Source organism: Grampus griseus (assembly GCF_964374135.1).
Source record: "Grampus griseus genome assembly, chromosome: 11".
Lineage (NCBI taxonomy): Eukaryota > Metazoa > Chordata > Mammalia > Artiodactyla > Delphinidae > Grampus > Grampus griseus.
This window is the reverse complement of record NC_139005.1, coordinates 17326045-17343552: the sequence shown is the minus strand read 5'-3', so window position 1 is coordinate 17343552 and position 17508 is coordinate 17326045. Positions and strand designations below refer to the sequence as shown.

Here is a 17508-nt window from a genome sequence, read left to right as displayed (position 1 = left end):
TAGAACAATGCCTGGCACATAACAGGTACTCAATAAATAATTGTTGAGTGTGTAAATGAATCAAAGTGGAAATGACCAGCAGTCTATTGGTTGTAATAATAAATGCTAATATTTATTGAGTGTTGACAATGGGACAGATACGGTTCTAAATACTTTGCAAGTATTAATTCATGTGATAAAGCATCCCTATAAGCTAGATACAACTAATATCTCTGTTTTACAGATGAAGAAACTGAAGTATATACAGCTGAAGAAACTAAACCATGCTCACAATGTTAGTTAGAGAGGAGATTCCAATGTAGGTGTTAGGGCTTCAGAGTTTACGCTCTTAACCATTATGCTATTCTGCCACATAATTTTGGAATGTTTGAGTACCGGGCTGGAGCCAGAGATCAGGAAATCATCAACATGAATTTAGATGTGAGTAGAGGTCAACCTATCCCTTGAGATTTTTTTTCAGACTGACCTGCAACTCCTATCCTGTATCAGCCAGAGAGTTCAATGCTGTCCCCAATATTTTGGGAATTTCCATAAGCTTAAATTTACATGATCATTGTTTATTGCAATTACCTGTTTCCTTCAGTTTACTTGTCACCTCATCTCATCTCCTGTGACTGGTCTCTTGCTGCTCCACATCAGTGTAGACATGGATTAAAGCTTTCTTTCCTTAACTTTTCCAAAATACTGTTCCCAAAGGCATTATGCATATGTAGCAAAATGTATAGAAGGTTTGAGGTACGAGAGCGGAGACACTGAAAAACTATCAAGGAAAGAATATAAAGATGGAACATCTGACATTTCTGTGCTTAAAAGTATTTGACCAGGGGCTTCCCTGGTGGCGCAGTGGTTGAGAGTCCGCCTGCCCATGCAGGGGACACGGGTTCGTGCCCCAGTCCGGGAGGATCCCACATGCTGCGCAGCGGCTGGGCCCGTGAGCCATGGCCGCTGAGCCTGCGTGTCTGGAGCCTGTGCTCCACAACGGGAGAGGCCACAACAGTGAGAGGCCCGTGTACCACAAAAAAAAAAAAAAAAGTATTTGACCACCATGTCACTGGGAAGGTCTCACTTGGTGTGTTACCGCTACTCTCTAGTATCCCGGGATGTTGTTACTCCTCATTTCTTTTCTTTCTCCCTTCATCTCACCCTTTGGCTCTCCCCGCCCCCAAATTCCCATTAATTACTTATGCAGGAGTGGTTAGTTATCACTTATTTCCCTTTCTACTCCCAGGACATACTCTTAGAATTTCACCTTCAACACCCAAAGCACCCTCTACACTTAAACAAAGGGAATTCTGTTTCCAAAAAGGACTCTGGCATCAGTTGTTAAAATAGTGTTTTCCACCCATTACCAGTTTGGGTCCTAGTTTGGGAGATGAAAGGGAATGAAATCTCCCAGAGCGTATGGGTGACTTGAGATAAGAAGAAATCAGCTATGCATGGAAAGAAAGAGATCAGGAAGCAGCTAGAGAAAGATGTACTTCTGAGAAAATTTTTGTTTGTTGTTAGTTTGTTTTAAGTGAGGGAGACTTGGCCAAGAGCTCACATGGGAGAAATGGGCCAGTGGAAGGGAGTGGATGAAGATAAAGGCGATAAAGAGGGTAACATGGACCAGATCTCTGAGAAGGTGAGAAGGAGTGTATCCCAGATCACAGGTGAATGAATTCATATGGGGCGGGAGGCAAACATCTTCCCCTTAAGGAAAAGCTACACAGTGTGATTTAAAGAGCGTTCAATCACCAGTCAGATTGAGCTGAGTTGGAATCTGGGGTCTACTATCTGCATTCCAGCTATGAAGCTTCTCTAAAAGACTTAACTGCTCTGTTCCTCAATTTCCTCCTCAGCAGAAAAGAGATAATGCCCTCTTCACAGAATTACTACAAGGCTTAAATAAGATAACACGTGTTAAGCAAGAACATTATAATAGAATTTGTTGATTATTTCTGTAATTTGATTATAGGTCTTCCAATTTCTTATCTGAGACTATCACTAATTTCATAAACAAGAGACCAAATCTACTACATTTGTTTTTTCATCTGCTTCAAAGGGATTTTGTGGTTTCATGGTCTCATTGTCATTTGGAATTTTGATTAAGTTTTGAGGGTTGACTTGTTGTCAGCAGGCCAGACCTGGTCTGCATGACTGTTTAACTTAGCCATTCTTTTTCTTTTTAATTTGAAATCCTTTAGATGGGACACGTACATTCTATTTCTAGATCCGTTCCCTCTTGTCCTGTCCTTGGCCCCTGCGTATATTTTCCTAATCAGCTTAGCCCCTGGACACACTTGAGTTTTCAACCCATGATCTAAATTGATTTCTACTAAAATAGCTGATGCCACTGAAAACACGTGTGTTACTGAATCTCCAGGTAGCATTTTCTATCTTCGTTTCACTAGATCTCTTCTCAGCATCTAGCACTGTTGACAAACTTCTGAAACTCTTTTCTCTTCTGTTATTGAACACTCTCCTGATGTGTCCTCACCTCGCTGCCCATCTACCTGTTGCTAGAATTCTACCCGCTTTGCCCACCATTTAAATGCTATAGTTTGTCAGTGTTTCATATGTTGGCCCATTGCTCTTCTGGGTGATCTTATGTCCAGAGCTCAGAAGGTCCAAAATTGGGTAATAATCTTTCCCCTCAAACCACCTTCTCTTGTGTTTTATATCATGATGAGAGGAGCCACCAGAATTGAAAACACCCTCGCACCTAGGAGGGACACAGATTTAACAACTGGTGCAGCATTCATACTAAATCAGCATGGACACTGCCCCTAGACCTCACCACTGCTTTCTAGTGATGTTAAGCCCTGGTCCTCCCAGTCACCAAAGTCAGTTTCTCTTTCCTCTCCTATAGCCCCTGGGGGAACACCCTTATCATCTCCCTCACAGAGGAAAAATGCTCTCCATTTTTCCTTATGAGTAAAATCTCAACCTTGACTGGCAGTAGGTCAATCTTTTTTTTTTTTTTTTTTTTTGCGGTACACGGGCCTCTCACTGTTGTGGCCTCTCCCATTGTGGATCACGGGCTCCGGACGTGCAGGCTCAGCGGCCATGGCTCACGGGCCCAACCGTTCCGCGGCATGTGGGATCTTCCTGGACCGGGGCACGAACCTGTGTCCCCTGCATCGGCAGGTGGACTGTCAACCACTGTGCCACCAGGGAAGCCCAGTAGGTCAATCTTTTATACTGCCCTGTGCACCAAGCTAGCCTCATCGCTAGCTACTCCCAAGGTGCTAAAGCTCTACCATATTAAATTATTTGCATTTTCCAGAAGTCCTCCTCTCTCCCCTCTGTGCCTTTGCCCACACTGCTCTCTCAGGCAGGAATGCTTTCTCCTCAGTTCCATGTACATAGCCAACTTCTGCTCAGTCTTCAAAATTCAGTTCAGATATATCCGTCTCCGAAAGGCCTGTCCTAAATTTCTCTCCTGTTAGCCACATCCCCAGTTTAGGTTTGGAAGCTTCACCTTGCAAATACTTTTTAAAGTTTGCATTCTTAGGGCACGTTTTAATATGTACTATGTATGAAGGGAATAGCTTGGTATGAAGTGTTGTTTGCAATCTGGTAAAATATTTTCTTGTGGAAGAGGCACCCCTGTAGGATGAGAAGGTCCAGAGGAGGAAAGTATAGTAAATCAACACAAAAATCAATGTTCGTTGACAGAGGAAAAGGAAGCAACAGCTGGGTAAACAAACAGCTGCGCAAAGAGACAGAAAAATGACAGCAACCATGAACGTGGCAGATAGTCCAAAATATTAAAAAAGCAAGTGAATAACAGGAGGAAATGAGTTAGCATGCTGGAAAATTGCTGAAACATTTGAACAGGAAGTAACTAATAAGAAAAGTGTTCAAATAAAAGTTACAGAGAAGAAAATTAGAACAAATATTCTGTGTAAAAGAAGTGAACTTTTAAAATGAAATATACTTAAAAGATAAATTAACTTGAAAACTTGTGACTCTTTTTGTAAATGTGGTTTATATGGTACAGACAACATTATAATAATATTAAAAACTTAAAAAGAATAAAATTACACCCTAGGCCTAATTTACTGGTGTGTTGAAAAAAGTAAGCTAAAAACTCACAATTGTCTTACTTTACATTTATATGAATATTAAGCTGCCTGACCTTTCAAAAGGAAATATCTAATAACACAAGTAACACATAAATATATTCAGCTTCTAAAGAACAGAAGCATTCCAGATAAGGCTGGACCCTCTTTTACTGCCCTATACCCACTGCTCTCCCCAGAGGTAACCATTGTTTTGAGTTTATTGTGTATCCTTCCAACATTTTCCCATACATTTATATACATATGTGAAAATATATATCTTTATCCTGTATGATAATCCACTATACAAATTGCTGTAGTAATTCTGCATCTTCATCATTTTCATGTAACATTTTGTCCTGGAAATATTTCTGCTTCCTTACAAATAGAGTCATGTTATTAAAGAATTGCCTTGTATTCATAGAGTGGACATACCACTGTTTTGCCATTCCCTGAGTGATGGACACTTAGGTTGTTTCTGATTTTCTGCATACTTCAGCAAACATTCATGAATATTAACTTGGTTCCATGTGCCAGACACCCTGTGCTCTAGATTTAGGGGTAGACAAAATAAAGTCCCCTTTATATACATTCAAGAGGATACAAACAATAAACAAAGATATATATATATATCTTTGTTTACTATATATATGTAGTAAAATGTCATGTAGTGATAGGTATAATGGACAAATGCAACAAATGTGAGAGAGATGGGGGTGGTCAGGAAAGATGTATTTGATGTGCTTTCATTTGAGCCAAGACTTAAAAGAGAAGTGAGGGAGGTTCTATAAATATCAGAAGCACCCTCAGAGAAACGGAAGTGCTGGATCAGTAGGTGTGCATGTTGAAGATGCCAAATCACCTTCCAAACTGTAACAATTCATGCTTCCATTTGAAGCATAAAGTACCCCTTTTTCATACTCTTTCTAATACTTGTTATTATCATGTTCCTTAACTTTTACCGATTGGATATGTAGAAAACTGTTATTTCACTGTAGTTTTAATTGTTACAGTTTTTAAAAATTGATATAAATGTATGATTTGAATGCTAGTGAGGTTGTGCATATGTTAATATGTATGTTGGCCCTTTGAATTTCCTCGTCTCAGACTCGACAGCTCATTGTGCATTTGTCTATTGTGTTATTTGTATATTATTGATTTTTATTGTTTGTATTCTGGATATTAATCCTTTGGGGGGTTTTTTGCTTTTTTTAAACATCTTTATTGGAGTATAATTGCTTTACAATGGTGTGTTAGTTTCTGCTGTATAACAAAATGAATCAGCTATACATATACATATATCCGCATATCTCCTCCCTCTTGCGTCTCCCTCCCACCCTCCCTATCCCACCCCTCTAGGTGGTCACAAAGCACCCAGCTGATCTCCCTGTGCTATGCAGCTGTTTCCCACTAGCTATCTATTTTACGCTTGGTAGTGTATATATGTCAGTGCCACTCTCTCACTTCGTCTCAGGTTACCCTTCCCCCTCCCCGTGTTCTCAAGTCCATTCTCCACATCTGTGTCTTTATTCTTGTCCTGCCTCTACGTTCTTCAGAACAACTTTTTATTTTTTCTTAGATTCCATAAATATGTGTTAGCATGCGGTTAATCCTTTGTTATGCATGTTGTAAACATTTTCTCTCAATCTGTTGCTTGTCTTATTAATTACATAACCTTTATCTTATAGAAATATTTAATTTTGAAGCAGTCATGTTTATCCATCTTTTCCTTTGTGGATTTTGCTTTTAGGGCCTTATTTAACAAGGCCGTTTGTATCCCAAGGTCTTAAAAGTATTTTCTTATATTTTCTTCTAATTTTAGAATATATTTTTATTCCATCTGGAACTTAATTTTCTGAACACTATGAGGGAGGAATTTATCTTAGTTTCTATTATTTGGCTTGCCAGTTGTCCCAGTACAATTTATGGAAGTCAGTTTTTATGAATTGGTTTGAAATGTCACTTTCATCATATAGGAAATCCCTAAATATGCCTAGTTCCATTTTTAGACTCTTTATAGATTGTCTGCTCTTTCATGGATTCTGTTGTGTTTTTATTACTATAGTTTTATAATCAGTTTTGATATTTGGTAAGTTAAGTCCTTCCTGTATTCTTCTTTTATCTAAAATTGCCTTGAGTATGTATACTTGATTTACCTTTCATGTGAATTTTAGATTCATCATATAAAATTTTATTTTAAAATAATATTGGAATTTTGGTTGAGATTGCATTGAACCTATAAATTTATTTGGGGAGACCTCTTTCAGTATTCATTATTGTCTCCATAAAAATGTTATATATTTATTTTTAGGTTTCTTTCAAGGTGTTTGGGGACATGTTGCTATTACAAATAAACCTTTGATACTATGGGTTTTTTTAATATATGCTTGCTCTTGTGTAGGGAAACTATGGATTTTTTAAAGACTTTATTTTTTCAGAGCGGTTTTAGGTTTGCGGCAAAATTGAGAGGAAAGTACAAAGATTTCCCATATGTGCCCAACCCCACACATGCCTAGCCTCCCCCATTATCAACATCTCCCACTAGAGGTACTTTTGTTACCATTGATGAACCTACATTAACACATTATAATCACCCAAAGTCCATAGTTTGCATTGCAGTTCAGTCTTGATATTGTACATTTTATGGGTTTGGACAAATGTATAGTGACATGTATCCATCATTACAGTATCATACAGAATATTTTCACTGCCCTAAAAATCCTCTATGCTCTACCTATTCATTCCTCTCTCCTCCTCCAACCCCTGGCAACCACTGATCTTTATGTTATACTATATCTGTAGCTTTGCCTTTTCCAGAATGTCATATAGTTGCAGTCATACAGTGTGTAGCCTTTTCAGATTGGCTTCTTTCACTTAATAATCTGCCTTTAAGGTTTCTCCCTGTCTTTTAATGGCTTCGTAGTTCATTTCATTTTAGTGTTGATCATATTCTGTTGGATTGAAATAATACAGTTTCTTTATTCATTCACCTAGTAAGGACATCTTGGTTGCTCCCAAGTTTTGACAATTACGAATAAAGCTGCTATAAGTACATGTGTACAAGTTTTTATGTGGACATAAGTTTTCAACATCTTTGAGTTGAAGGAGCATGATTGCTGGATGGTGTGGTAAGAGTACGCTTAATTTTGTAAGAAACCACCAAACTGTCTTCCAAAGTGGCTGTACCATTTTGTATTCCCAACAGCAGTGAATGAGAATCCCTGTTATTTCACGTCCTCACAAGTATTTGGTGGTGTCAGTGTTCTGGATTTTGGCCGTCCTCATAGATGGGTAGTGGTATCTCATTGTTGCTTTCATTTGACTATCCCTGATAATGTGTGATGTGGAACATCTTTTCATATGATTATTTGCCATCTGGTGAGATGTCAGAGTCTTTGGCCCATTTTTTAATTGAGTTGTTTGTTTTCTTATTGTTGAGTTTTAACAGTTCTTTGTATATTTTAGATAACAGCTCTTTATCAGCTGCGTATTTTGCATATATTTTCTCCCAGGCTGTGGCTTGTCTTCTCATTCTCCTGACATTGTCTTTCACAGAGCAGAAAATTTTTAATGAAGTCCAGCTTATCAATTATTTCTTTCATGGATTGTGCCTTTGGTGTTTTATCTAAAAAGTTATCGCCATACTCAGTGTCATCTAGATTTTCTCTTGAATTGTCTTCTAGGAGTTTTATAGTTTTGCATTTTACATTTAAGTTTATGTTCCATTTTGAGTTAACTTTTGTGAAGAGTGTAAAGTCGGTGTCTAGATTCACTTTTTGGCATGTGGATGTCCACTTGCTCCAGCACCATTTGTTAAAACGACTGTCTTTGTTCCACTGTATTGCCTTTGCTCCTTTGTCAAAGACCCACTGTATTTATGTGGGTCTATTTCTGGGCTCCCCATTCTGTTACATTGATCTATTTATTCTTTTACCAATTCCATACTGTCTTGATTTCTGTGCCTTTATAGTAAGTGTTGAAGTTGGGTAGTGTCAGTCCCCCAACTTCATTCTTCTCCTTCAATATTGTATTGGCTACTCTCAGTCTTTTGCCTCTCCATATAAATTTTAGAATCAATTTGTTGATATCCACAAAAGAACTTGCTGGGATTTTGATTGGGGTTGCACGGAATCTATAAATCAAGTTGGGAAGAACTGACATCTTGAGAATATTGAGTCTTCTTATTTGTAAACATGTGATGTCTCTCCATTTATTTAGTTCCTCGATTTTTATTTAGTTCATTAGAGTCTTGTAGTTTTCCTCACACAGATCTTGTACATATTTTGTTAGATTTATGCCTAAGTATTTCATTTTGGGGGTTGCTAGTATAAATTGTATTGTGTTTTTTATTTCAAATTCCACTTGTTATTACTGATATATACGAAAGCAATTAACTTTTGTATATTAACCCTGTATCCTGCAGCCTTATTAGTTCCAGGAGCATTTTCAATTCTTTCAGATTTTCTACATGTCATCTGAAAAGACAGTTTTATTTATTCCTTCTCAATCTGTATACCTTTCACTTCCTTTTCGTATCTAATTGTATTAACAATGACTTCCAGTATAATGTTGAAAGTAGTGGTGAGATCCTTGACTTGGAGACATCCTTGGCTTGTTCCCAACGTTAGTGGGAGGGCTTCAAGTTTCTCACCATAAAGTATTATGTTAGGTGTAGGTTTTTTATAGATATTTTTTAATCAAGCTGAGGAAGTTCTCTCCTAGTTTAACTATGGATTTTTAGAAGTTGATCTAGACTTTATTGGTTTTAATAAATAATTTTTCAGTTGGTTCTCTTATATATTCTAGACAGGTAATTATATCATCTGTAAATATTGACTTCCTCTTGTAAACATACTTGAAATATGTTTTCCAGTGCAGTATGTATATTTTTATGTGGTTGATGATCTGGACTTTATGATAATAATTGTTTTAATATATTTATGTATATATATCATACTATATATTTTCTTGTGTGACATAATGTGGTCATTTTAGAAACTTTCTATTCATGTTTAAAAATAATAGACATTTTAAAATTAAAGACTTAATTATGATTGTGGGTTTGTGAATACCTATCTATCTGAATTTTAAGCAGTTTTGCTAAATATATATATATATATATATATATATATTTTTTTTTTTTTTGCCTTACGCGGGCCTCTCACTGTTGTGGCCTCTACCGTTGCGGAGCACAGGCTCCGGACGCGCAGGCTCTGCGGCCATGGCTCACGGGCCCAGCCGCTCCACGGCATGTGGGATCTTCCCGGACCGGGGCACGAATCCGTGTCCCCTGCATCGGCAGGCGGACTCTCAACCACTGCGCCACTAGGGAAGCCCGCTAAATATATTTTGAAACTATCTTGTTAGGTGCATAAAGTTTCTGGACTGTTACACTTTTGGGTGGTGTTGTTCATTGGATCAATAGACATTAGTTTATATTTTTAATTTATTTTATTGAAGTATAGTTGATTGACAATGTTTTGTTAATTTTTGCTGTACAGCAAAGTGATTCAGTTATACACATATATATATTCTTTATTTTCTATTTTTATGATTTAAAAAATTTAATATCTGTTTTACCAAAATATTATGTGTATAATACATAGTTTTCAAGATCAAACAATATGACTGCTTTCAAATAGAAAGCAGGAATTTCCTGTCATACACTCCCGCAGGAAATATTTCAAGGCCTTCAACTTCTCTAGCTGATATTTCTCTTGTTACGTTTTAAAGCAGCATGCTTAATCGCAATTAAAATTTTTTTCCATTTATCTATAGATATTTTATGAAAAAATTAAGATTTTTCTCTCTTAAAGTGCTCCTCACAGCACCACTCCCCCATACACACTTACACTTTCTTGTTCTCTCAGTACAGATATATCACAATCAAATCAATAGTCAGTGCTTACCTTAGTGTCTATCTAAGTACTGTTCACATCTGAGACAAAAAGTCTATTACAAGTATTTAATATCCGGTTCAACTTTTAATTTTTCCCCAGAGTAAATAAAGGCTTTCCATGCAACAGTCACTAATTCATCTCCAGACTCCCATTAGAGCTGCAAATCTTCTTTCATTACTGCCTACATGCTAGTCTGTCAGAGTCACTTTTTTGTTGTTGAGACATCCTTTTATTTATTTATTCATTTATTTTCTTGTTAGCATGCGGTATTTGTTTTTCTCTTTCTGACTTACTTCACTCTGTATGACAGACTCTAGGTCCATCCACCTCACTACAAATAACTCAATTTCGTTTCTTTTTTTGCCCTCTTTATTTTTGATTTTTTTTAACATCTTTACTGGAGGATAATTGCTTTACAATGGTGTGTTAGTTTCTGCTTTATAGCAAAGTGAATCAGCTATACGTATACACACATCCCTATATCCCCTCCCTCTTGCATCTCTCTCCCACCCTCCCTATCCCACCCCTCTAGGTGGTCGCAAAGCACCAATCTCCCTGTGCTATGTGGCTGCTTCCCACTAGCTATTTGGTAGTGTATACATGTCCATGCCACTCTCTCACTTCATCCCAGCTTACCCTTCCCACTCCCCATGTCCTCAAGTCCATTCTCTACATCTGCGTCTTTATTCCTATCCTGCCCCTAAGTTCTTCAGAACCTTTTTTTTTTTTTTTTTTAGATTCCTTATATATGTGTTAACATACAGTATACGTTTTTCTCTTTCTGACTTACTTCACTCTGCATGACAGACTCTAGGTCCATCCACCTCACTACAAATAACTCAGTTTCTTTTTGTGGCTGAGTAATATTCCACTGTATACATGTGCCACATCTTCTTTATCCATTCATCTGTCTATGGACACTTAGGTTGCTTCCATGTCCTGGCTATTGTAAATAGAGCTGCAGTGAACATTGTGGTACATGACTCTTTCAGTTATGGTTTTCTCAGGGTATATGACCAGTAGTGGGATTGCTGGGTCATTTGGTAGTTCTATTTTTAGTTTTTTAAGGAACCTCCATACTGTTCTCCATAGTGGCTGTACCAATTTACATTCCCACCAACAGTGCAAGAGGGTTCCCTTTTCTCCACACCCTCTCCAGAATTTATTGTTTGTAGATTTTTTGATGATGGCCATTCTGACTGGTGTGAGGTGATACCTCATTGTAGTTTTGACTTGCATTTCTCTAATGATTAGTGATGTTGAGCATCCTTTCATGTGTTTGTTGGCAATCTGTATATCTTCTTTGGAGAAATGTCTATTTAGGTCTTCTGCCCATTTTGGGATTGGGTTGTTTGTTTTTTTGATATTGAGCTGCATGAGCTACTTGTAAATTTTGGAGATTAATCCTTTGTCAGTTGCTTCATTTGCAAATATCTTCTCCCATTCTGAGGGTTGTCTTTTCGTCTTGTTTATGGTTTCCTTTGCTGTGCAAAAGGTTTTAAGTTTCATTAGGTCCCATTTGTTTATTTTTGTTTTTATTTCCATTTCTCTAGGAGCTGGGTCAAAAAGGATCTTGCTGTGATTTATGTCAAAGGGTGTTCTTCCTCGGTTTTTCTCTAAGAGTTTGATAGTGTCTGGCCTTACATTTAGGTCTTTACTCCATTTTCAGTTTATTTTTGTGTATGGTGTTAGGGAGTGTTCTAACTTCATTCTTTTACATGTGGCTGTCCCAGTTTTCCCAGCACCACTTATTGAAGAGGCTGTCTTTTCTCCATTGTATGTTCTTGCCTCCTTTATCAAAGTAAGGCAACCATATGTGTGTGGGTTTATCTTTGAGCTTTCTATCCTGTTCCATTGATCTATATTTCTGTTTTCGTGCCAGTACCATACTGTCTTGATGACTGTAGCTTTGTAGTATAGTTTGAAGTCCAGGAGCCTGATTCCTCCAGCTGTGTTTTTCTTTCTCAAAATTGCTTTGGCTATTTGGGGTCTTTTGTGTTTCCATACAAATTGTGAAATTTTTTGTTCTAGTTCTGTGAAAAATATCATTGGTAGTTTGATAGGGATTGCATTGAATCTGTAGATTGCTTTGGGTAGTAGAGTCATTTTCACAATATTGATTCTTCCAATCCAAGAACATGGTATATCTCTCCATCTATTTGTATCATCATTAATTTTTTTCATCAGTGTCTTATAGTTTTCTGCATACAGGTCTTTTGTCTCCTTAGGTAGGTTTATTCCTAGGTATTTTATTCTTTTTCTTGCAATGGTAAATGGGAGTGTTTCCTTAATTTCTGATTCAGATTTTTCATCATTAGTGTGTAGGAATGCAAGAGATTTCTGTGCAATTTTGTATCCTGCTACTTTACCAAATTCATTGATTAGCTCTAGTAGTTTTCTGGTAGCATCTTTAGGATTCTCTATGTATAAACATCCTTTTAGAAACTATCTTTTTCTCTCATAGAATCTGATTGATGGCTTTCTCAGCCTGCTGTGTAAACTGTCTTCCTGGAGATTTCCTTTACCAGAATCCATCTGTTGTTATATGTTCTAATTACTAACAGCTCTTTCTTGTTACCTAAATTTTTTTTTCATTTTATAGTATCTAAGTCTTAGTTCATGGGTGCAAATATTAATTAATAATTAATATTTCTAAACAAACTAATTATAGACTTTTAAGAGTTTTCTTCTGCCTCTTTAATGATCTTGTTTTTTTCTGAGTTCTTTCGTTCTTCCATTCTGTTCTCTGACTTTCGTGTTGGAGGCTTTCCTTCAATGTCTTCTGATCTTGAATATCTGTTCTTGTTTGGAGACTGGAAGCTCTGTGCAGGGACTGGACCTGTTGACAGGTGGGCTTCACTCTCAGTTGAACAGAAGGTGGCAAGGTGGCTTTCTCTTGGGTGACTCCCAAGTGTCATAATCTACAGGTCTCTCTCTTGGCCCTCCATTGGCCTGGCTGCCAACACTGTATGAATTGAAGAGAATCCCCAGTTTCCTGTTGACTGGGCCAGGTATCATCTGGGCACACAGCCACTGTTCCTCCCTAGAGGCTGACACTACCTCTCCACTACACACAGTGATAATTGGCCAATGCAGGATTTTAGGGTTCGACCCACCTGCATGTTCCTGCTGCCCTATAATCTGAACAATAACCTTGTTGATTGTTCCAAGACACCCACCTTCTCCAGTATCTCCTGCCTTAAGGAATAGGGCACAACTACCTTTTAGAGTAATGCTTGGCAACTTAGTTTATGTTCTGCCTTCCTTCTATAAGCTTTCTGTTTTCAGAAGTATTCCAGATGTGGGGATTGACTGAAGGTTTGCCTTCTTTTCTTTTTTTAGGATAAAGGTAGATTTTTTTAAAAAACATCTTTTCTCTTATTTCTAGAGATTTGCTGGGGGAGAGCTGGGCCCTTACCTTCCCTGATTCTATTCAGTTTGCACCTTGACTGGCAACCTGAAGCTGAACATTTTAACCTTTTATTAATCACAGTTCCCTTTTATTGTCTGTATTTTTGTCCATTTTCATGTCAATATACCAATATATTTAGACTATAATGTTGTCAGTATTAACATTCTGTTTGTCATGTTGGCTGAAGATATTTTTTGGAGTCATTTCCTTTTTTTATTTCAGTTATGTTCTTTTTTGTCGCAATGAAATTTCACATCTTAACATAATCAATTTTGTCAATATTTTCCTTTGTAGAAGATATTTTGTAAATGATAAGTTCACAATTGTTTTCATTAGTTTTTCTTGTTTTCTTTATGTAGACTTTAAATATTTATCTTACGTATCTTGAAATTTTAAAAAAATTTCTTGTCAAGTATGAATCTGTCCCCCCTCAAATTTTCAAATTGTTAACTAGTTATCTTGACGTTGTTTATTAACTAATCTAAAAAATTTCATCATTGTTTCTATTATCACATATTAAATTCATTTGTAAAATGTGCTATATTTCTGTACTTTGTGTTATATTTTTCTATTGTGTGCCCATATTCTTTATATATTAATCACTTCTATTTTTAATACTTTATTGACTGGTCAGTTTCATTTTTCTTCTTTTTCAATTATTATTTAATAGTTTTCCATTCATACAGTATAGAACAATTCTGAGCTATTCTGAAGAATGAGATAGATAAAAATAATAAAACATAATATATAAGCTGGTTTTTTAACCATGCCAATAAAATTAGGAGTACAGTAAATCCAAGATGTGTGTTCCTTTTCAAAGTTAAAACTCAAGGAAGGAAAACTGCCTTCTTCAAGAATAATCAGTCAGCTTTAAGACAGGGAACATAAAATCAATTGCCTTGATTTTATTGGAGCTGTCTGTAATTCTCATTAGTATGTAGTCCACTACAAGAATAAGGAGAAGTTCCTTCAGCCAGAAGAGCCCTGTGGAATAGAAAACATTCTGCACAGCAGTAAGGAGGGAATGGAAGCAAGAAAGGGAACAAGCAGAAGTGTAGTAACTGTTCTAGGATGTTGATGGTGAAATGAGAGAACTAGAGGGTAGCTCTGGGAACACTCTAGGCATATGTTGAATTTTCTTTTATTAAGTTAGAGCCATGTTTAGAAGATAGAAGGGAATAATTCAGTAGAGATGGAGAGGTTGATTGTTTTAAAGAGGGGAGACCCACTAGGGAGTGTGAAACAGCCTGTTTCACAGAGGAGAAGACTCAGAGAGGAAGAAGGAGCAAGGACAAAATTAGAAGATGTAAAGAAAGAGATGCTGAGGGAAAGGTGCAGAGAGTTAGATAGCTTACATTGATGGTGTCGATCTTCTAAATAAGTATAGCCTCCGGACACGTGCATCAGAATCAGCAGGGAATGCTGGGTAAAAATTCAACTCCCTGTATCACTCTCATCAGAATCTAGGAATCTGTGATACAGGTTATTCTAACTAAAGTTTGAGAACCATAGTTCAGATGAAGTAGGAAGTTATCTGCAGGGTGTATCTACACGATTGGGAAAGTGTTAGTGAGCAGCAAATGTGGGCGGGCAATGGAGAGAATAAAAGAATTATTAAGCAGAGCCTACTGAATTTGGGAAGCAGGAGTCTGTGTTGGAGAGGCTAGCCCAGCTCCACAGTATGGATCAGTGTCTTCCATGCCTTCTTTTAGGGTAAAGTTATTGCACCTAAAAACCCTGTTGTCGCTTCTCTGTCAGAGCCCAGGGGAAATTGCTAAGGCAGGCTGCTGAATCGAGGACATGAAGAAAACTTGAGGAATTTCCCTTCCTTTGGGCTTAAGAAGAACATCTTTCTTGGCAGGCAGAGTTCATAACACTGAATGCGACATAAAATCCTGTGGATTTGTGTATTCAGAGTTTCAGTTTCACATATTTCTGATGAGCCCTGCCAACCTGTCAGGCCAGACTTCCCTCTGCTGGTAGTGGCTCAATTCCATTCTCAAATGCTGCTTCTTCACCTGCACGTAACCCAAGACAGGTGACTTCCGTTTGTGAAAGAACAAGAAGTTACAAGGCACTCACTGTCTTTTTGTCTTTTTTCACTTGAGCTACGTCAGCAGCCTCTTAACTGGTCTCCAGGCCACCAGCCTCTTCCTTCCCCAGATCACCAGAGTCACTTTTTTTGACACAGATTGACAACTAAACAAATGATGAAATATTTGTAATCCAGATAGTAAGTGCTCTAAGTACTCACTTCTGTGAAGGTTCTCAGTCATCACAGAGTGCAGCCCAAACAAATTAGAGACACAAGGGTTTTTGCAACATACCTCATCTCCCATCACTGCCTCCACAATCCCTGTCTCGCTCGTTCCAGGGACACAGAATACTCATCATTGTTTCAGGACACTGCACCCTTGCCTATGACCAAAGTGTCCTTTATAGTTTAGTGGTTGTTCTTCCTGTTGTTCCCCTAAGGAGATGTATTTAAATGTCATCCCCTCTCTGTAGCTTTCCTGGAACCCACTCTGTCTCCCAAGGCAGAATTATTTTTTCATCTGTATTCCATAGTAATTTATACAAATATCAACGGTTGTACTTAGAACATTATATTGTGCTCACTTATATTTTTGTTTCACAACTGGACTGGAATTTCCTGAGATCAAAAATTGGGTCATTAAAATTTTACTTCCCCAATGCCTGATGCATAGGATGTGTATCATTAATTTTAGCTGAATACATTTGAATCAGAGATCCTCTTTCTATGTAATCCAAACTGAAAGAACATAGGAAAGCATTGGAGCAAGCAATATGGGCAACTCTTAGTAGCATTTTATAATAGAGACAAGTCTTTCTTTTTCCATGTAGTATTATAATATAGCATTCACTGATTAAGCTGCATACTTATAGAATTTCAATGGTAAGAAGTATCTTAGAAGTGGTTCCTTTGATTTGCAGATGAGAAAACCAGTCCTGTGCTTACGTCTACCACACAAGTAGCTTTTATCAAAAGCCTATCCAACAACCAACAATCTTTGTGAATTCATGAATATTAAATCATTTTTACATTCCAGGCAAGTAAATTCTAAAAGAGAACAAAAATGTACAATGCATTTTAGTTCAGAGGGCATCTCATTAAAGAATCTTAACTGGAGCTTAAGATGTTGCGGTGGGGAAAAGTCAGGCTGCTTGATGAGAGAGAACTGGTAAGTTCAAGGTGGATTTTAAATACAAGAGAAGTGTTTTTCTTGTTTTTTGCTGAGATGATATGAGCTATCAGGGCCATCAGAAGAACGGTAGAGTGGGTATTGATGAGTTTCTTTTCTCCAGGTTTAATTGAGCTTCTTCTTTTTGATAGGTTTCAGAACCTGCTATGGTCCAGAAAGACGTTTGTGGACCACATGAAAGTGTATAACCACAGTTACATCTACATGCCTGCCTTTTCTATGAAGACGGGAACAGAGCCATCCCTCCGGGTTTATTACACACTGTCAGATGTTGGTGCCAATCAAACAGTGCTCTTTGCCAACCCCAACTTTCTGCGTAGCATTGGGAAGTTCTGGAAAAGTAGGGGAATTCATGCCAAGCGCCTGTCCACAGGACTCTTTCTGGTGAGCGCGGCCCTGGGCCTCTGTGAAGAGGTGGCCATCTATGGCTTCTGGCCCTTCTCTGTGAATATGCATGAACAACCCATCAGCCACCACTACTATGATAATGTCCTGCCCTTTTCTGGCTTCCATGCCATGCCGGAGGAATTTCTCCAACTCTGGTATCTTCATAAAATTGGTGCACTGAGAATGCAGTTAGACCCATGTGAGGACACCTCACTGCCACCCACTTCCTAGGGACTGTGGAAAAAGAAAGGACTGAGCCAGGGTATTTTTGTTAGGTTTTCTACGTGACTCCAATAGGGAATGGTCAGGTCGTTTCATGGATTTGCGTGGGCCACTTGGAAAAAACGACAACAAAAACTCAAGGGGAACTCTACTTTTACTGTTGGCTGGAAGGAAAAAAAAGAAGTGAAATGTCCTATGAAATCTTTTATAGCACATGGTGGATATGCAACTAGTAACATGCTGATGAAATGATGTTGGTAAAGCACACTTTCATGCTTCAAATAGAGATGACCCAGTTCACAAACAAGACAAAACTC

The 17508-nt window shown here is 37.7% G+C and overlaps 1 protein-coding gene across 1 annotated transcript in view; it reads left to right on the top strand.

Annotated features, from left to right (window-relative positions):
• ST8SIA1 (ST8 alpha-N-acetyl-neuraminide alpha-2,8-sialyltransferase 1) overlaps positions 1-17200 on the top strand; it is a gene marked incomplete at its 3' end in the record, with an annotated part of 146541 nt that extends 129341 nt beyond the window's left edge. Inside the window, exon 5 of the mRNA XM_082665447.1 lies at positions 16714-17200. Within this exon, the coding sequence (XP_082521573.1) occupies positions 16714-17200 (487 nt within the window). The remainder of the gene's footprint in view (positions 1-16713) is intronic.
• Positions 17201-17508: the final 308 nt, after the last annotated feature.